Genomic DNA, 21,117 nt, shown 5'->3' on the forward strand with positions numbered 1-21,117 from the left:
GAGGTGAAACACTGTTAGTTTTAATATAAAAATAATGTACTTCTCCCTGTGGAATGCAAGAGGGAGCGCTGCAATCAAAATAAGGGAAATAAAAAATTGAGTACCCTGAGTTTTTTCCTGTGTCTAAGGTGGCTCCTTGATGCCTCACTGTGCTCAGAGGCAGTTTGCCAAGCTGTTGGGAGGAGTACAAAATGAGGGTGGAATTTATAAATGGCACGTTAGATGGAGGAATGGTGTTATGGGCTGGGTGATCTGAGGAGTACAACAGCAGAACAGATTTCGCCTTAGGGCTGGGTAGGAAAGATATATCCCTGCAACTTTAAGTACTAGCAAAGCCACTTAGAATTGTTAGAAATCTCTGTTAGGGTAATATCCGGAAAAAGGTCTTTAAAAACTTCCTCTGTTCTCAATGAGTATTTGGAGAGAGAGTGGGAGCTGAATGCTGAAAAGACTGAGGCTAAAATAAAGGGGATGCAAAGAATGTCTGCATTTACTCCTTGTTCAAAAACAAGTAGAAAAGCCTTGGGTGTGATTTCCTCCAAATTCAAGCAAGATCTAAGCTGAATTTTCCATCTCTATATATCACAATTCTTCAGCCTTCTATTGCTGTTGCAATTTACAGTCTCATATATTGATGAGTACCAAGGCAGTTTCCCTGATTCTCCAGATGAGATAGAATTTATTTCTTCTTCCAGGTGGATCTTAAGAGTTTAATTTAATCAAACTTTTGAAAGTAAGGTTTCATTTTAATTGCTTATTGGCTTTCCAAGACAGAAGGAAAGATTTTCAAAATTGTGAAACTTCACTGCAATTCTCTCTTTGTGGCCCCTTTGATTCTGAGATTTGTACTTTCTAAATGATGGCTGAATGATGCCTACCTTTATGAAGGGCTTGTTTGCATTTTGGTGTATTGTAGTGCGTTTTGGTTGTGTTATTTCGTTTGGTTTTTTTGGTTTGTTTTTTTTTATTAATTGCCAAGTACTTTTGTTTTTCCAGGGAGAAAGTGCTTTGCTGCAGTTTTTGAGTTTGTTTTGCATAAAATGGGCAATTTGCCAGTTGTGTTTTAGGGTTGTGTGTTTTTTAAACAAAAAACCTTCTGTTAGTTTTAGTAATGACCAAAATCTCTATTTCATGTGGTAGTTCCTATTTTATTGTGGTGGTAGGTTATTAACTTTTGATCTCCAAATTGGCCACAGTCAGAAATACAGTACTGGAATATGTAGATTCCTGGTCTATTTCTGTAAGATCACTGTTTGGAAATTGTTCTTGTAGCCATGAATGACTACTGGTGATGCCAATTCCAACCATAATGTTCAGGTCTTTGCTTTTTCATTTTTTTAAAAATTTTTTTATCTCGCCGGGCAAAATACCGTGGAAATAAAGTTATTGCAGCTTTACTACATACCAACTTTACTATAGCCAACTGTATGCTACTAGTCTGTGAAGCAGTAGTTCTGTGGTACTGTACTGTCAAATGACAGCTGTGCACATGGGACTTTTTTCAGCATTGCTATTCTTTTCTAAACTAACATTGCTGTTCTGAAGGATGGCAGAGAAAGCAAAAACTTTAGTGTTGACTCAGGCCAGAGTGCAGATAGATTTAGTTGACTCTCAAGAGCATGGGCTGTCCTTGCCCTTCCATCCTTGCCTTTAAATGAAAGGCAATTAGCTTTCTTTGTTTGCCCCCTCCTTGCCCTTTGACATTAGGAGGAAATTCTTCATCATGAGGACGGTGAGACACTTGGAACAGGTTGCCCAGTGAATTTGTGGAGGCCCCCTCCCTGGAAGTGTTCAAGGCCAGGTTGGATGGGGCTTTGGGCAACCTTGATCTAGTAGAAGCTGTCCCTTGCAATGCAGAGAGGTTGGATTTAGGTGATCTTTAAAGTCCCTTCCAACCCAAATCAGTCTGTGATTCTATGTTTATGTAGCCTGGAGACCTTAACTGAGATCACAGCCTTGTTATTTTGGGGGATGCCCTCATATAAATAGTACAATAAGTCTGTTTCATTTGCAGTCTACATGGGAAAAAGGGTGAGAGGAAATCACTGTAATTTGTTGGACATAGAATAGCAGCACAGGAAAAGCAAATTGCCTGAGACTGGACAAAGTCTTTGGCAAAACAACATCTGCATTCACCTTTTAGTTGTGGAAGTGCCTTCACTGACTTAGTGGTTACAGGTAGCATCGGTGTGTGGCTTTCTCTCCTGCAAAGGTGAAAGCCTTTCAGCTCTCTCAGGTGATAAAGTTCACAGGTAGATAAAGGTGATCATTGCTGTGAGAGGCATTTTCCACATAATTTTTGGTCAATGCTTATGGTCTGGAGTTCAGAGATTTTTAGGAACTAACCATCCCTTCCCATGGGATTTCTAGGTAAGCAGCCTCTTCTGTTCCAGGATTTGCCATGAATCGCAGTACCTAAATGGTAGATTGGTGATTAGGAGTAACTGGCCACAGTTTAGGCCACCACCATACTTGATCAGCAAATAAATATCTACGTCAGATGCCAAACACAAAATAAAGACTAAAAATGTGTTTGTGGACTAGAGCTTGGAAAACTGGGTTGTCTTGGAATGTCGTCTGTGGTAACCCTTTGTCACATTTCTGAATAAGGATTTAAAATTGCTATGGAAAAAAAATGCAATTTATTTCACAATTAGAGTGTGAAGACATAAGCACAAAAGTCAAATATGTAAACAGGAAAGGTTGTGTTGTATTGTATTTGCATCTGTATTTTTTAGTGGTGTATGTCTTTGCTCTTCAGGACTGACAATTCCTAGAAAGGGTAGAGAGCTTATTCTTTAACATGATAGCCTGCCTCAGGTAATTGCTCAATGGCACAGTTAAAATAGGTATCTAGCATAAGAGAGGCTCAGTGTCATTGAAAATGTTCTTTCAGCGTGTAGTGATGTACAGCTTGCAGATAATGCAGTTGTATTGAGGAACAATGCAGGGCTAGGCAACAACAGTGACATGAATCCTGATAGTTGTTTACAGGGAAAAACCTTTTCATAGATGAACTAGAAGGGACCATAAATTAGATGCAAATAAAGCTGGTTTTGAAATCCTCTAGTACCAGCATGTTGTAAAGAAGCTTTTGTGTAAAAGGTTATTGTGCTAACTATTCTTACAGTGAAATTCAGCCTTGTGCGTGGAACCTCTTAAAGTTCATGTAGTGCTCAAGAGTGCTGAAAAGAAGGTTGAAGTGAACTCTTAAGTGGTCCCTGTGCAGCGTTTGATGTAAAATTCTTTCGTTGGTTTCCTCTACAGGAGTAGCTTATTTTAGTGATCATGTTCCTTTTTAAATGTGCCTGTGCATGATCTTATGTTGCAGGTGCTGACTGGGTAATTTTGCTCTCCAATAGTAAAAGTATATTGTAAGTGAACATGTGACCTTTGGCGTGGGTAAACCTACACAAGCTACTTCTTTAATCTAGCTGCCATGTACAACATACTGTAACTTATCCTTTTCTAAGCTAACGAGGTAAATCATCAGCTACTTATGCTACTTCTGCATTGATTGATGGTGTTTGCTATTGCTACTAATATTAGCTACAGCACTGTCAATCCCCTCCGTAAAGTCAACCAGGTTGTATCCCAGTATGACTCGAGGATCTGATCTTTTGAACTCTCCTTTCCTTTCAACAGTGACTGAGAGTCGAGGGATCCTGGAGAGTATACAGAGATTTTCTTTACTGCCAACTTACTTGCCTGTGACCTATCGAATCCACAATGCAGATGTTTCCTTCTTTCTTAAGGAAGCCAACCAGGATATTATGAGGAATTCTAGCTTGCAGTCCAGAGTGGAATCCTTTCTGATCTACAAATCCAAGACACCACCTGTGTTAAATGCCAGCTATGGACCTTTTTCCATTGAACAAGTAGTGCCCCAAGACTTAATGTTGTCTTCAAACCCATTTGGATCTACTAACAAGTTCTCCTTTAATTGGAAACTTCAGGCCTTCATAATGAGTGACAAAATTTACCTGAGCAAGCCCAAAGTCCAGGTCCTGTTCTACATCGTGGGCAGGGACTGGGATGACTACAGCACCACGGACCTGCTGCCCTGCCTGCGGGTGTTCGCCTTCCGAGAGACGCGGGAAGTCAGAGGCAGCTGCAGGCTGAAAGGGGATCTGGGGCTCTGTGTGGCAGAGCTGGAGCTCCTGCCCAGCTGGTTTAATCCCCCCACGGTTGTTGCTGGCCGTAAGAAACCAATGGATCAGTCAGAAGGGAGCCCCGTGGAGCTTTACTATGCCATACAACCAGGAGATGAGAAAGGAGAGTGCACCAAGGAGGATGTAAGGAAAAGTAATGGGATCCGACTAGGGCGCAATGACATTGATGAGTCAGGACCTCCCTTGCAGAGGATTGGAAGTGTTTTCCTTTACCAGACACATGCTGTCCCTTCCTTAGATGAAATGAGATTGGATAATAATATTGTCATCCGCTATGCACCAAAGGCTGTCAAGCAAGGTGACATTTTGACTTTCCTTGTATCTGTTGCTAAAAATTCAACAGCAGATCAGTTCACACTGAGGTAAGGCTGTTTTGTGTTTCTTTTGAATTTTTTTGTTCTTCTGCTCTTGGTATGGAGAATCACTTTCTCATGAATAGATTGCCTAACAATCCTTCAGTTTCTGCTCTACAGTAATTGTATTGCAGTTGGCTGACTCAGTTTTTCTCCTATTATTCAGTCTGATATTGTATGAATTGTGTAAGATGTGATGTCTTTGAGTGAGAAAAGCCTTTTCTGAAGTTGTCCTTCGAGTACTACTTATAAAAATGATCAAGCTGAGACCTATCCAACAGGAGATAACATCTAAAGTCTCCTGAGCTGGAGTTTGCAGAGCTCCTAATCTCTCACTGAACTTGTGTAATGCTGAAATCTGCCAAGGTATTTATAGGAAGTAAGCAAGAATTAGGCATCTAAGTAGGATTTATATGCTTAAACATCTCTCCTCAACTTTTTGTAAGCCTGGATCTGTTCTATAGGATGTTTGAGGTTTCTAAGTATTATTGCTATACCAAAACCATTTCTGAAAATGAAAAATACCAGAGAGCGGTGATGGTTGTTTTTTAAATGTAATATCGAGTGTCGCATTTATTTACTTGGGTGCTTTTCAAACATTGGGGAATTATGCTGGGAAACTCACTATGACCACCAATATAATACAAGGAAGAACAGCAAAGACTATCAGGTTGGGCTGTGGCAAACTGAGAGCAGATGTGCCTTGCATGCAAGGGGGACTGTCCATCTGTCTTTGTGAGTTTGCTGCTCAGTGTTCCAGCACTATATACCAGGGTTGTGTGGCTGAGACATGGAAGGCTGGTGTGTGTGTGGAGCTGATTACATTCTTTACTCCTTACTGATGACTCAAGTCAGTTCTTTCAGAACTGGAGGATCAGTCTCCTTTCTCTGGTGCTTACAAATCTCAGACTCCAAAAAACTCTGCCTAAAGTCACCTATATAACTTTCAGGTTTGTGTGGGGGATTTCTGAGGGAAGTGGATTGCCATAAAATCAGGTCATATATAAACTGAGTAAGTGCAGCACTTTGGTTGCAGACTCGGGGAAAGTCCACTGCACCTGGTAGAGGCCAGACACCAGTAAGCTATCCACTCTCCTTATCATATCTAGTTTTTATGTTCTGAGTCAATCTATCTGCCTAAGAGTTATTTCCTGAGTGACTAATTTGAAGACAATCTGAGTTCCTCATAGTAAGTGTTCAGGGACACCTTGATCCCTTTTGTATACTAGTGACTTTAAAGGGATATTACTTCAGACATACATGGAGACTTCTATTACATTTGAAAATTGGTTTAAATATAAACCTTAAAATCTGTTCAATCTAAGAGAGGATTAAAGTGAAAAGTTTTCATTGTTTTTACTCCATAAACGCAGGGACTTAGAAATGTGATTTCAAAGCATTTCTGTTTCTTTTAGCTGTGATCAGTTAAAAGTAGAGCTAGCTATAACCATTATAGTTATATGTGGGTTTAGAACATTTTCAAAAATCTTGCTTTGTGTAAGTTGGGAGGAAAACTGAACACCTGAACTTCTAAGTGAATGCTTCTGAAAGTAATTTTCTGGAACAAAAGAAACAATGTGTTTGAATTTTGGCTTTATATTTAAAGATCTAAGGTATCATAAAAGACAAAGATAAGCTAAAAATAGATAGCAAATATCAGTTAAAAATTAAGTGTGGCATTTTCTTCTTCAAAAACATCTGTTTGCTGTTACCTTTTAAAACCAAACTTCTGTAACAGCTTGCTGTTAGTGATGTCACTTTCGTGAGTTTTGATTCCTCTTGACCTGCTTTTTCTAACAGTAACTGGCTTTCAGACTATAATCTATTGTAATATTCATATAGTTATAATGTCTGTTTTACTGTGCTTCTAAAGCACCATTGCCTGTCTTTGATCTAGCTACAGCATGTTTGAGCTTCTGTTTGATTGTTTTATTTGTCAGAATTGTAATGTGTATTCTGCATTCATCCCTTCATGACACCTACATGGTTAATTCAGTTTTCAATGGTTGCTAACTTACTTAGATCTTATCTTCTGGAAGGGGAAAAAACAACTACCAGACGAGCAAAAACAGGACTTGATTAAACGCTTATGGTCAAATCCTCTTCTATGTTGGAAACTCCGAGAATTGCAGTGTCAGACCAGATGCTAATGCCTCTTTCATGACCTTCTCTTTAGGAGTAAATATCACTTTAAGTGAGTAGATGTTGAAGTTTTCCTTGACTGAATTAAGACCTTATTTCAGGATTGGAAATGTTACATGTCAGTCTAGTATATCCATTATCCATAACTAAATGGCCTTTAAGTGTCCATTCCAACCCAAGCCATTCTATGATTATACTACATAGGTTCTCTTTTGACATGGTCAGCTAAACAAAAGACTTCATATGTGTTATGCTGTCTGTCCTGATTTCAGAACACTCTCCAGCTGATATTGTGTAAAAGCCATCAGAGACCTCTTTTGTAACCTGATCAAATTTAGAGTGTCTAAAATTAAAATTCTCTTGGTTTGTACAGACACAGGGTAGACTGAAAGAAAATTCATTCCTGTTAGAACAAGTAAATATGAGGGCCTGTGCAGGCATGTAGAAGGTTCTCCATCCTTTCAGTTGAGATGGAGCAAAAAGGAGTAGAAATGGCCCATTCATGTAAATAATAAAATTATAAAGCATAATATATAGGAAAGTATAACAGACCATGACTCGGGCAGAAATGGTGAGTCTAAGGGGAAAAAAACCTGCAGTTTGGGGAGAATAAAGAGCAGTTTCTGGCTTCAGCTGTTACATGGAAGTTCCCTTTGTATTTTCCAAATGATCCCTCTTTTTCCATACAATGTATAAATTTTCAACAACTGATGGATATTTTTTATATTTCTAAATACAAAAAAACCCCAACAACACAAAAAATCAAAAGCAACAAACCCAAACCATTGAAACTGACTGTGTTCAGCTTACTTCCAAATGCCATAGAGAAAGTAACGTGTTCCAAGATGCCTTGTTTCACTAGGCTGATATTTGGCAGGTTGCTTCAGAAGCAAGACTTAGGTCTAACAACTCTTGGCTGGTTCCAAGGTTTGCAAGGGAATTCCAAGGTTGTAAGGAAAACCTTGCTAGATCTTTAGTTTGCAATGTCCATAAACTTATTCTGTAGATATCTATTGCATCTGCTTTAAACTGTCAAGAGGCTGTTATGGCTGGCAGTGTCAGTATCTCTTGCAGATGCAGATTTTGTACCCAGTATTCTGTAAATTTCAGTGTGACTTCAAGTGAGTCAGTTACTCTATGTCCTTCTCCTTTCTCTAACTTGGCAGTCTGGGAATACTTCTGTGCTGTGTCTTCCACCTGCAACAGCAGCACTGCTCCTTGCACAGAAAGTGGCAGTTGTGCACTGTAAGAGATATTGATCTTTATGGTTTCTGCTCCTATACGGTAAATATCAATATAGTCAACACATGCTGTATCCATCTGGTCTCTTCTCACTCTGATCTCCTCTCTGATAAAGGAAAATGCCCCTTTCCCCCTGGCCTGGAATAACTTTTATGAGAAAAATTGTATTAATTTTTATTTTGAAACAGTCCCCTATTTTTAGAAGTTGTATGTTGAGTGGCAGTAAGACTTGGAACTGTATTCATAGAGTTAGGCCAAGAGCTGCTGGCAAAATGCTTTTACCATTGCTTTTGCTCCAGTGGACTGGAAACCATGGATTGAACAGATGGAAAATATAGGATATACAGGTCAAAAAAGAAGAAACAGCCATACAGAGCAACCATAAGTAAAAAATAACTCATCAGAGCTGAATATTTTTTGTTTAAAACCAATGATATTTAGAATAAACTTTATTGTCTTTCTAATAAGAAATTGTCTCCTCATGGAACCTTGTAGAAACTGCAAAATACTAAAATATATAAGGAAAGGTACTTCATATTTTTTCTTTATATTGCTGTTCTGCATAGGGAAAGATTTATAGTAATGAACATGAAGCTGATGGACTGTTTTTAATTTTGTGAAAGAGTTGGACTAGAAGAGCCAAGGTCTAGTTTTTGTTTTTTAATGAACTAGACAAATTAAAAATATTTGTCTTGACTCTGGGTGAGAGTTAGAGTGAAGGAAGGAGATAAAATGTAAATTATGGATAAATCAGGAATACTGCTGTAAACACCAATCTGTGAACTTGGACTGGAGCGTTGAGCCTTAAGAAACGGAGTGATTTCTCAGCTTAATTCACACACTTGCTTTCTCTTTGGTCCTGGCCAGATCAATTAACCTTTCTGAAGCCATTTTATTACTGCTAATATCAACAATTATTTGAAGATGACAAGCTGTATACAAGCAAAGAGCAATTATATCCTCCCAGTGAAGCAGTATTAAATGTCGTCATAAAATAAGTGATTGAATGTCCTGTGCCTTTATCCTATTACCTTTTCTTTTGAACGCAATTCAATAATAATTCATTATATTCTGTGTAACTAACCACATGGGAGGGTTGTGTGCAGAGACACAAATAGTGTCATAGCCCAAAAAAAGGCACTGTAGAGCCCACAGCCATGCCTCTGTGATCAAAGGCAAACCTCAAAGTCCCTTAACATTGACCAGGCTTGGACATGCAGCCTATGTGGTCCCTGAATGAGCAATGAAAGACAATGAAACTCAAGTTTCACACGTAGACTACAGTTACAGTTTGCCTCAGTGACCCTTAACTTCAAGTGGGAAGAGTATAAAATATGATTCAACACTTAGACCATGTCCCAGCACCCTGTATTCTAAGTTATGGCTAATTATAATAGTGGAGGTTTTTCTGCACCATTCCCTTGAGTGCGCCAACCACGAGATCTGTGTGGTTGGATTGGTCTCCTGTCCCTTTCATAGTCCTATTGTAAAACCTCTATCATAATATAAAATAATGTAAAGTAGACTGACATTCATACCCAGAGCATATTTTGTGTTGCATAGCGGCACTATTTGGGATTGCACTTCTGATCCAGTACTTCAGATCATTGCTCCTGCTACATTATGGAGAAATTGGGAGACTGAGTTTGGGAAAGCTGTTTTTTTTCAATATAAATAATGAACTTAGGAAGATTTAGAACACTGGCATAAATCAGCTTAACTTGGTTATAGCTGGAAAATATGGGTTTGTTTGGGGTTGTTTTTTTTGTTTGCTTGTTTTCTTAGGAGTAGGAAGATTGGGGGGATTTAGGGTGCTACAAGTTAAATTTCAGGAATCAATATCTTTGACTTTTATTTTCTTCCCATAGAACTTCTTAGTTCTCAATGTACAAGACATTAGAGGTTCCTTTGTGGTAAGAAATGAAACAATATGAAAGAAGGCTGTCAGGTCTGTGCTAGGTAAATGGAAGACAGATGGTAAATGTGATTGGCACTGACAAGGTGTGAGCTGCCTTGTTTGCAGGTGCTGCTCCTGTCATCCATCACACTTTCACCTAATAGTGGGAGATGTCACTGTGATGTACTTAAATCCCCAGCTGACTGATAAAGCAAAGCCAACAGGAAGAAAGGTTTGGGTGAGGACATCATACTGGGAACAGCATAACTTTGAGCTGTGCTAACACAGATAAAGGAACATCAAACATTGTGTTTTGAGATAACATACAGAGCATTTTGCTGTGCACATGCTCTCTCTAATGCTGTTTGATCTGAACAAGGATTCTCATTGTTTTATCAGGACCAGGGGATTATCCATCTCACACCAATGTCTCTTCAGAACTTGGGGCCAGGGACAGCTCTCATGGTGGGTCACTGCTCATCTGTTACCTTGAGAGTAAACCATTTAATGTTGCTGTTGTGGGACAGGGAAACATGACCCTTGAGAAAGTTCATGTCTGCTTTGGATGTCTATTTCTAAAGCAAGGCTTGTGCAAAACCCAGTACAAATATTCTTGCTGACTTTTATGTGTCTTGGGCACTGTGTAAAGCCACTCAGTGGTAAAAAGTAATAGAATTATTTTATCAGCCTCCACCTGTCTGTCAGGAGCCTCTCTGCCAGATCTGGTTGTTGCAATGAAGGTGTCCATTTAATTTCTTGTACTTCTCTAGATATTACTGACAAGTTTAGGAGCTGGATGTTTGGTCTGGTGTACTCTTATTTTTGTTAATGCCCAGTTATGTTTATCTGGCTATTGCTCACTTTTTATCTTTATCTTGGTGGCCAAATATGTAGAGCATTCTAGTAACTAAAAATCTGCTATCTTTAGCTGAAAGCTGTTTAACCCTGAACCTGTCAACAGCTTTTTTTTCTACTTTTCCATATTGAGCAAAGCCTTCCTTAATTAAAAAAAAAAGCTATTTTTTAAGAAAAAACCCTCTAACCTTGCCTTTTTGTTGCAAGACATTTCCATTGTATCTTCTGAGGCCCTTATCCCAATCTTAACACTAGTGCAGGCAAAAAGCTGCTCTGTGCAGAAGTGGTACTGATCTGAGCACTGCTCCTTGAGTGAGTTCATGCACTCCTCTGAGTTTCTGTCTCCTGGTCCTGCATGGAGCCCATCCTGCTCTCATGTTTACAGTCCTAAGTACTATTTTGCTTCACAGCATTGTATCCTGAAGCCTACACTGAACCCAGTCTGACTCATTTAACCCCATGTCTTACTGTGTACTTGCTTTGCACCTCTCTCTCCTGTTCACATTTCCTTGGCCTTTCCCAAACTATTGCTCTACAATGTGTTTTCCATGTAATTTTTTTTCTGGCTGACACATCAATACCCACTTGCCATGGCATGCAAATCCGTGAGAATGTAAGAAAGTGGAGCTACTAATATGAACTTAATGTCTATGTTGGCTGATTGATTTAACTCCATCACAGAGAACATAATTAATAATAGTTTGCATAAGTGCTTAAGTACGGAAACTTTATTTTCATGTTAGCTTATTCCATTGCACAAAATCATTGATCAGAATTGTATTCTAGTAGATATAATCTGATCTAAATTTTTAACTGTTAATTTAAAATATGACATTAAACACTGGTTGTCAACAAATGAGTTATTGCCTTTAGGATATTAAAAACTGCACACCCTGAGACAAGGTGTCTGGCATCCTTGTCAAATTTGATAATACTCTTCAACACTTAAATGTACAGTGCTGTGTGTGCTGTACTCTTTAGAAGCTTGATTACTGAAACACAGGATTAGTGATACTTCTATGGTTATATATTTAATAACATTGAATACGGAGTTGTTGTCATTATAGAGCTTGTTTTCAGTATTTTGATAGAACTTAACTACCTGGAGCCTGTGTCCAAGTCTAAATACTTGTTTTATGTTAGTTACTTTTTTGTTAAATGCTCTTTGAGCAAAAAACTTTTATATTCTCGTGTTCTTCCAAAAAAGGGGTGATTATTCCTATGTTCTAACAAGGACAGTGCAGTGGATTTAGTACTATACAAATTGTACTGGGCAAAAATCCTCAACCTGTATAAATTGCTGTGTTCTATTGCAATGAAGTCAGAGGATCTGGCTCACAAAATACAAAGTAGCTGCTTCAGTGACTCTGTGACTTATTTATGTGGTTGTGTGCTTATCTTAGTTTAAAAAGAAAATATGTCTGTGCATAAGTAATGTAGGGAAACTTATTTTTGTACTTTAATTGTGGTCTTCCCATTTCCTTCTCAACTGTGTCCTGTGGGCTTTGGTGGAAGGTGTTTTATAAAGGCTTATCACGTAAAAGATACCTACTTACAAACCTTTGGATCTAATACCTAAAACTCTGCAGTGTTTAAGGACTGTCTTGTTTTTTGAAGAGTTTTCTATTTAGAGTATTCATGACTCAAGGTAACAGATACTGAAAATAGCTTTAAATCATCTGGTGGGTTTTTCCTTACTTGCTTTATTATTTTATTTAAAGGATAGGATTGCTTGCCTTTAGTTTTTGAACTTTTAGAGTTCATGTATGAAGGTTTTTCTCTGCAACTGGATATGTTAATTGAGTTTTGTTTGAACTATAAATGTAATTTAAAAGAAAACAAAACCTAAATTCAGTGTTAAAATACCCTTTCTAAAATGTGCCTGTGAACTAGCTTTTGTGGAAACAGTAATTGCTTTGCCAGTCTGTAGGTTGGAGCAATCTGTAAAACCTGAAAGAATAGTGTCAGTTGTCACCAGCTGAAGCAATCGTTTATGGACAAATTCAACCCAGAAGGGGAAAGTCAATTTTCAACATTACCACTGTAGTTCAGAGAAATGTTTAAATAGATCTTACACTGCTTAAATGGAAGGAGAAGGGAGGTGAGCTATAGGTATGTGCATCGCTAAGAGATAAAGGAGGAACAATGAAGAGAATAAACATCAAAGCTGCAGGAAGGAACAATATAAACTTGAAACAGAGTTTCACCAGAAGCAGTTATTGTATTTGCCTCTTTCATATATCCTGAGTCCTTTTGACTAAAACGTCTTCTTTTGATAATACTCTCTCTTCTCCAGCATCATTTCCATCCTTAACAAAGATATTGGAGAAGCAGAAAACAGCCCTGTTTTCCAAGCATCCAAACATTCTGGCTAGTGTCAGATTCCACACTGCGAGTGCTAAGGTGAGCTGGATGGGAGGGAGAAGGAAGGAACAAAGACAGGATGCTCAGCCTCCAGGCCAAGCAGTCTGTGGGTGCCTTACAGGGGATGGGTTTTCCAGTGTCAGTCTGGAAAGATTGTAAGTAGTGTGATTTCTAGCGTTTTTCAGGAGTAGGTTCATTTCAAAGAAGTGCTGTTCACAGAAGTTGTAGATGATTTGCAATAGCACAGTATTTTGGGAACCCAGCAATATCTTGCTATGCCTACAGTCACTGGTGGAATTAAAAAATGGGTGGAAAACTGCTCCCTGCACAGTATAGTGATGACCTGACAACAATAGAAAACAGGTAGTTTCAGAGGAATAATTTTGTTTGGGATAGCATATCATAGCAGCTGCCAACACAAACGTACTGGGTTGGTTGCACGCTTATACGTTCATGGAAGCAAACTGAGATGACTTGTGCAAACATCTATGCACGCTCACTAATCACGTTCTGTGATTTGGAAATGGCAGAGGAAGAGTCAGAGTGCACAAAAACCCAGGGTGCAAGAATTGCAGTTACCTCATGCTTTTGAATATTGGCATCATAGTCTTTTTTTAATTTTTTACCATGAAGCATGATAAAGAAACCAAAGCCTAGGACTTTACACATCTTTCATGGCTTGCAGCTTACTTCAGGACATGAATGATCCTGTACATGTTGGCAAGATTAATGAATTTAGTGTATGTTTTCCAATATATGTTAATTATGAGGGAATGTAGGAATTTCCTTCATTGTCTTATTCTAGGTTCTTGATCCTTTTGATAGAGGGAATGTATAAACTTTCAGTTAAAAATTCTCTAAGCCAGTTATATGTGGAGGAATACTTCATTTATAGCTTTGAAATCTTGTATAATTATGTGAATAAAACAATTCAGAACACCTGAAAAGTCTCAGTTTTAGGTTTAGACTTTCTTCATCTTCTAGACTAGTGGTATTTTTCAGCTGTGAGGGAACATTAGAAGAGCTTGACTCTTAAGATGTTGGTTATTTTTAAACAAATTCAAAGTGTCAGTTCAGGAATGTTGTAAAATGGCAAGCCACTCCCCCCAGGCTTACAAATGGATGGACTAAGACCTAACTGAATAAGTTAGTTGGCTGCAGGGAAAGAATTGAATGAGGAAAAAACAGAGGGAAGAAATAAGGGCATTCCCCAAGATAAATCAACATCTGTGAAATAAGACACTTCTAAATGTATGCTAATGGCCTAAATGTTTCCATATTCAATTAAGTAATAAGTCCCGAGTTGACAATATCATCCCAAAACATTCATTTACTAAGCGAAGGCTCCACTGGGATAGCAGAGGCACCATAATGAACCAATGTGGGCAGTAAGACATGATAATGCCTACTTCAGAGGGAATTACCACTTTCATAATGCAATTTACAACAAGAATTTAGTTGTTAGGAGTGTTTTTTTTTCCCTGTTCATTATGACAGTGTAATTATGACTCTAGTGGCTCAGAATAATTTCAAGAGGAGTGAGTTTCCAAAGCTTTTGTACTGAGTATTCACAAGCACTTTGAATATGGGACCAAGTGCTGTTTCTTTGGTAAATAATAATCAAAAAGAAGGCTCAGGAGGTCAGCAGTCTACTTACAGCTGATGTCATCTTCCTTCACTGCATTCCACTTATAATGTACTCTGTGTTCTTTTTTTTACTGTATGCTTTTACTTATCCATTTAATTTAAAACAAAAACATCATAATAACCTGTTCTAACTCAGCCTAGTTCAACACTAACCATAACAACAAACTCTGATGCAGTATTTTAATTTACAGATGCTGATGTATCTGTACAGAGCAGTGAATGTCACTATCCTTATTTACAGATGGAGAATTGGCAGCCTAGGAAGTCTGAGCTTAGTGGCTTTTGATGCAGGCTCTCTGAGAGTCGGGAACAAAACAGTTTTTTGTGAGAGTTAGTGTGGTGCCTGTTGTCCTAGAGTCAATGAGACTATGCTTGTTTAGCCCAGTTGGAGCACTGGCTTGTTATGCAACTGCAACGAAGAATAACAGACTTACAGGTATCTCCAAAAGAAACCCTAGTGGTGCATGTCAGGAGCTGTTGCAATAGAGACAGGTTACTTTGGTATAAATCCTGACAACATAAAAAGAACATTATTTCTGGGGCCTGCAACCGGTAACAGCACAGGCACCCAGTATTTGTCCATGTGCAGCCTGGTAGAGTGGACGACATTATGTTTCAAGTGTTTCAGCGGCGTAACCTGAAAAATCTGTCATGAGTGTAGAATTGTGCAAGTAGCTGATACTTGCTTGTTATTATGAGTGCAGGAGTATTTTGAATTAACTACGTTTCCTACAGCCATTTATCCATAACATGTCTAGAATCCCTCTAGAATTTATTTCAGAACTACATCTAAATGCAGTGAAAGAGGCTTCCAGTGGCTACTCAAAGCTCTAAGGTCATTGTCTTGCAGACAGTCTTTCACTTAGCCTTTAAAATTGAATGAGCACATTTGAACATGGAAATAATATTTCTTGATATTTTGTGCCCCCTCTGTTGCTTTTTTTTCTGCACTCAATGTCAGCAGCCTTTGTTTGGAATAACTGCTCCTGAATAGACTCAGTGTTAGCTTGTTTGGCATTTTTCCCTAAATTTCTTAGGAAAAGACTGCAAGACATGGCACTTGTCACAATTGCATGGTCTTGTAAGGCAGAACCTTATTGAATGCAATGTTTTTTTAATATTTCTCCTTCTGAGAGGCCCTGAGAGATTGTACATTTGTTTCTTAGGGCAGTATTTGCAAATTCTTACATAGTTATGACAAACTTCTCATCTTCATATTGTAGTAGATCTAGCTTTTTCTAGAAGCTGAACCAGGTTTGCTGGAGCCTGGAAAGTCTGCTCAGCTAAAACGAGAGGTATCTGCTCTGGTGAGGCATTTTGTTCAAGCTTGAAATAAACAGCTTAAATGTAATGCATGCCCTTTCATGCATCATTGGTAGTCACAGTCTGTGGGTGATTGACATCTCCATGAAAGAGGAAGATGATTCGGTAATTTATTCATATCACAAGCTTGTTACTGATGGGATATTTGTTTCCATAGGTGACTACAATACCATAGGAAAGTCAGGTACGAGTAACCTTAAAACCATGTCAGAGATGTCTCCTCATGGATCTGGATGTAACTTGAAAAACAAAACAAAACAGCCTGTGTATGGAGAACATAATTCATAGAGGTGCTGACAAGAAACATTTAGGCCTTTGGTAGTCAAACTAGAAAACACTTTTTGTGGGACCCTAATGTGTTACGAAGCTTTGGAAAAACTAGAAATGAATAGGATGTGATGCCTTGTACTGCTTAAAATGAAAATAAATGCTAAGCCACCCCAAATTAATAATTACAGATAAAAAAGGACTTTTGCATTTATAAAATTATTTTTTATCTTTAGATTTCGTAGTCTGTTACAAAAATCTGGTTCCATTTTGAAGTCAGATGTGCAGAAGCAAGAAAGAAATGTGTGGCTAAATTGCCTAGTGTCAAGTCAACAGGAATGTTTATTTTCCTTTTATGCAGTGCTAGGATGCCTTACAGCCTCCCTCTTTTGGTATTTTATACACACTAGTAGGTTTTGAAGGTAGACAATTCATGGGGAAAGGCTAGGAATTTTTTTTTCCTTTTGTGATTTAATAGAATCTTTTGCTCTGTTTGTCCTCTAAGGGAGCCAATAGATTTAATATCCACTTTCTCTCATCTACTATCAGAATGCAAATGTAAGGCAAGATGAATATACTTTCAAGAATACTTAAACTAATGGGCATGTAAAGCCTAGTAATTGTCAGTTGTTTTTCTCCTCTTCTTTATAATTCTTTCCAGTAATAGGTACCACATGCTGAGGCACCTTAGTGTGTGGGCCAGTGACAGATTTCTCTATAGTTTCTCTGACAGTGGAACCAAAGAAATGCAACATACGTGGCCATTTTCAGGACCCCGCAAATAGCATTTGGAATACATTGCTTTGAATGCATAACCATGTTAATAACAATTTAAATTTAAGAAAAAAAATAACATTTGATCCACTGTGGTCCAACCTGTGTGTAGCAACAATGATGGCCTTTTCATACATGTGCCACTCAGGCAAAAATGTTGAAAGAGCAAGACAGCACTTTCTGGTTGGTACAGAAAGGATGCAGCTCTTTCTGACGCCCACGAGTCCCTGAGCTTGTACACAAAAGAAGCAACATGTAAAACAAGAAAAATAATTCATAAAAGTTCATTAGTGTCAAATTTGATAATGATCCTAAAAGACAAATAAAAATTAAGAGAACAGCAACAAACAGACAAAACAGAAGTGAGCTGTCTGGTTGCCCAACTGCACAGGGCAAGAATGCTGATCTTAAAGCCATTTGGAACAATTAACTGTAGCTGCTCAAGCTGGAGATGGGAAAAAAATGCAACTTATATGTTATACTTCATAGAATATATTTTCATTAAGAGTGCCACTATAGTGCCATCCTTTTTTTTTGACATTTTGTTTTTCTTCCGTGGGCTGAAATATTTCAGTACAGCTCAGATGTGAACTGATAAGCTGCTGTTATCAACTGTGTGAGTTGTTCCAAACAAAATTTGAATAATAAAATCATTTCTCCTAGAGTTGCAGTCCCAAGAGCAAGGATAGAATTATGAGATATGCAGAAAGTGGGACTCAGAGATGCTGCCCCAGTAGACTTCTTCTAGAAGTAGCCCTATGCCTGGGGATGGATGAGTCTTAGTGCAGGATTGCATCTAGACGTCAGTGGGTCTTACACTGGGGCACAGCTGGGTCCATTCCTACCCAGAGCTTCATAACTGAGTTGTCTTTTTCTCCTTGTGCTGAGTATGGGTGGTGCATGTGTCAGCATCAAGCCTGACCTCACAGCAAGCTGCAACAAGAAGGATGGAGCTCCTGCATAGCAGCTGGTGGGATCCCCACCAACTGAAAAGCATTAGGGCTTCCCCTGGCAAGAGAAACTCACAGATTTGGCTGAAACCTGAGCACCAGCTTTCAATGTCTGTCACTGCTGAAAGACCAATGTTGATACTGCAGTGCTGTCAAAATTAGTTTTGTATTTGGGAGATGCCTTGCTGCTACAGCCCTGACACTTCACATATTTGCAACCCTGGGCTGTAGCTTCTCTTCCAGTTACAGAAGTTGTGGTTTGGCATATTCCCCAAGCAGTTCTCGCACTGCAGTGTTTTCTTTTGCCACCTGTTTCTGCCTGGTCATATAATCTAGCATAATCAGGAACGTACATGATTTTCCAAAGTGATTTAATGGCTAATTTGCCTCAAAATACTTGTAAATAAATTCCCTTTGAGACCTGTTTGCATGTTTAAGTGCTTAAGGTATAAATGACAAGGCAGTTGATGCTAAAACAGCAATGTTACTTCTTTCAAGTTAGCTTTCCTTGCCTTGAGGCTACATCCATGAGGGAGTTAGGAAAAGAGAGGTTCTAATTTGTTTTTGCAGACATTTCTGGAGACTGCAGTGTTCTACCTGGGGCTGAGTGACATTCGAAGAGGTGTGAAAATTCTTCCTAGCTTTGAAAATATAAAAGAAAAGTCACAGATGTCACTTCAATTTGAACCCTGAAAATGAATGAAATACCCATGGAACATTATAGAGGAGGGGCATATGTGTCATGCTCAGCAGTGAATGGCTTTGGCAGGCACTTACTGATGGTTGTGTAATAACTGCTGCAGGAGAGGTAGAGGAGGTGTTGGGGTTTCATGTCATTGTTTCTTTGCTATGCAGGAATGTGGGTGCAGGGGATTGATTTTTACAAGTGTCTTTTTGCTCTTGAAAAGATACCTTCATCAATTGCTATATGTTGTCTTAGACAGCTCATGTACTCCAACAGCATGATTTTTATGTCTCCTCATAAAGTCATGTGTGCATACTTCTGCTTCTGTAGCACTATCTGATTTTGTCTACTCTTTGGAAATAAGCTGCATTACAGCAAGTACAAACAAAGGAAACCTGAACAGGGGAGTTTTTTGGGTCTCAGAAATACTCAGAAATTGGAGAGATTTAGGTGGAAATCTAAAATCCCCTTACTTAATTTTGTAACTACCAGCAAGTTCATAGTTGCCTAGAGTTTAAAAAGATAAAAGTTACTTCAGTGCCTGATATGCAGCTGTTGCATAAGCTCTGAACTGTAACTGATTTTGGGGAGAGGGACACTCAACAGGTGATTTAGCTTAATTTTCTTGTCAGTAACTTCTGGAACCAATATAGAATGGTAGGAGGAATTATAAACCATAAGTGTTTTAAGTTCTGTGGTCACTTAATTTCTGATCGTTAGTAAGAGACCTGAATTGTTGAACCAAGAAGTTGTGGGTTATTTTTTGCCTGGTCTGGGATTTACAGTCTAGAAGTCTTTGGGTAGGTGATGCACTCTGAACAGAATAAATAATGCTTTGATGAAGGTTTTTCAGCACCAATTTCAGCAGACACAAGCTGTGTTGAAAGCCACCAGCAGTGCTGGTGGTACTGCTCCCACTCACTGCCAGAAAATGTTGCAGTTGCCCCGTAAAAGACATGTTGAACAGGGGGTTATACATGAGCCTCTCCCGTGCAGCTGGATCATTGTACATAAAGGGCTGCCAGCATAAACTGTATCTCATCTGAGTGTCGTGTGTGTCACTGAGTGTCTGGAATCCTGGCTGGAACATGCTGTGCCTTCCTTCCCAAGCACTCACTTGTTTTCCTTCTTTTCAAAAGCAGTCACAGTAGTGAGCTACTATATACTTAGGTCTTGTTTCAGGAGTTCAAGTGTAGATAGAGCACTGAGAAACAGGAAATTGAAAGTGCTTCCGGGTATCTTGGTTTTGACATAGCTGTAGAGCAATTTGGGTCTGAAAAAGGATTGTGGTTTGTCTTCAGTGTTTCCTTTTGTCTGCCTTAGTCATTTCTATGCAGAGCTGTAGGTGCTGGGAAAGCCATTCCTAGGTAATTCTGCCCTTTTCCAAGGAACTAGCATATCTAATTGAGTCCATAAATGTAACTCCCCTACTACACTCTTAAAAGTTAGGTGTGGTAGTGCTCATGGATATCTCAATTGAGCAACCTAAAGTTGAAAATAAGCTGCAACATATTTAAGAAGCTATATTTTCTAAGTGACTAGATCTCACTAAATGTGTGGCAGCATATGATCAGTAATGAGCCCAGTTCCTATTAGAATACTCTCTTATTTATGGCTGACCAACATACCCTCATCTGTCATCACTTCACTCTTACAATCTGTTTTCTGAATGAAATCATAACTTAACCATATGCTTGACAGAATTATGTAGCAGCTTTAGTGTGTTTTTTTTCCTCTTTGCTGTATGCATCAGTCCACATTCAGTTTGAAAGTCTGTTCTTTATTACTGTTGTAAACTCAGATGGGCCATTTGTATCCTGTGGTTATTAAGAGAACAGTTGTTTAGATTCAGACCTGTCCAGTGACAGAGTACAGGAGACAGCATTCAAAATCCTTGAGATGCATTACCTTTCCTTCACAATTATTATAGTTTAAAGGTTTGATATTTACAGAAAATTGTTTCATCTACCTTGTAGTATACTGTCTCTTTTTTCCTCTCATTGGCAATCAGTATTTTATGGGATGAACCAGAAGCAAGTTGTTCAGATGTTTGGCTTCTCTTTGGCTTAGCCAGTATAAAAACAGAGGCTGGGTACAATACTCTTGTGGTACAATGATTTAATCTTTGAAGAATACTTTATCAGCTGATTGGGGGAATTAAAACCTGGCCAGTCACCATATAAAACTCAGCAAGCTACCACTAAATTTTTGGGGTTCATAGAGAAAGTTTGGCTTGAAGTAAAAAAATAGATACAAATAGTGAGAGAAGACTGTATATAAATATATATTCCATTCCAAATAAACAAGACTCAATTTGAGGTACATGTCAGAGTTGGTATGTATTTCTTTCAGGATGATAACCCTAGCTTTTAAGCCAGAAGGAACCGATTGTCTCAAATCTTAGTACAGACTCAGGAGGAGAAAAATGCCATTGCACCAAGGTAGA

General features: G+C 38.6%; 1 protein-coding gene across 2 annotated transcripts in view; it reads left to right on the top strand.

The window, feature by feature from the left end:
* LOC127391527 (transmembrane protein 132D-like) overlaps positions 1 to 21,117 on the top strand; it is a 231,411-nt gene that overhangs the window by 52,556 nt on the left and 157,738 nt on the right. Inside the window, exon 2 of one of the 2 annotated variants that reach the window (XM_051634371.1) lies at positions 3,646 to 4,534. The exons of the other annotated variant lie outside the window; for it this stretch is intronic. Within the exon in view, the coding sequence (XP_051490331.1) occupies positions 3,646 to 4,534 (889 nt within the window). The remainder of the gene's footprint in view (positions 1 to 3,645; positions 4,535 to 21,117) is intronic. 2 annotated transcript variants of the gene reach the window in all.

Source organism: Apus apus, chromosome 16 (genome assembly GCF_020740795.1).
Source record: "Apus apus isolate bApuApu2 chromosome 16, bApuApu2.pri.cur, whole genome shotgun sequence".
Classification (NCBI taxonomy): domain Eukaryota; kingdom Metazoa; phylum Chordata; class Aves; order Apodiformes; family Apodidae; genus Apus; species Apus apus.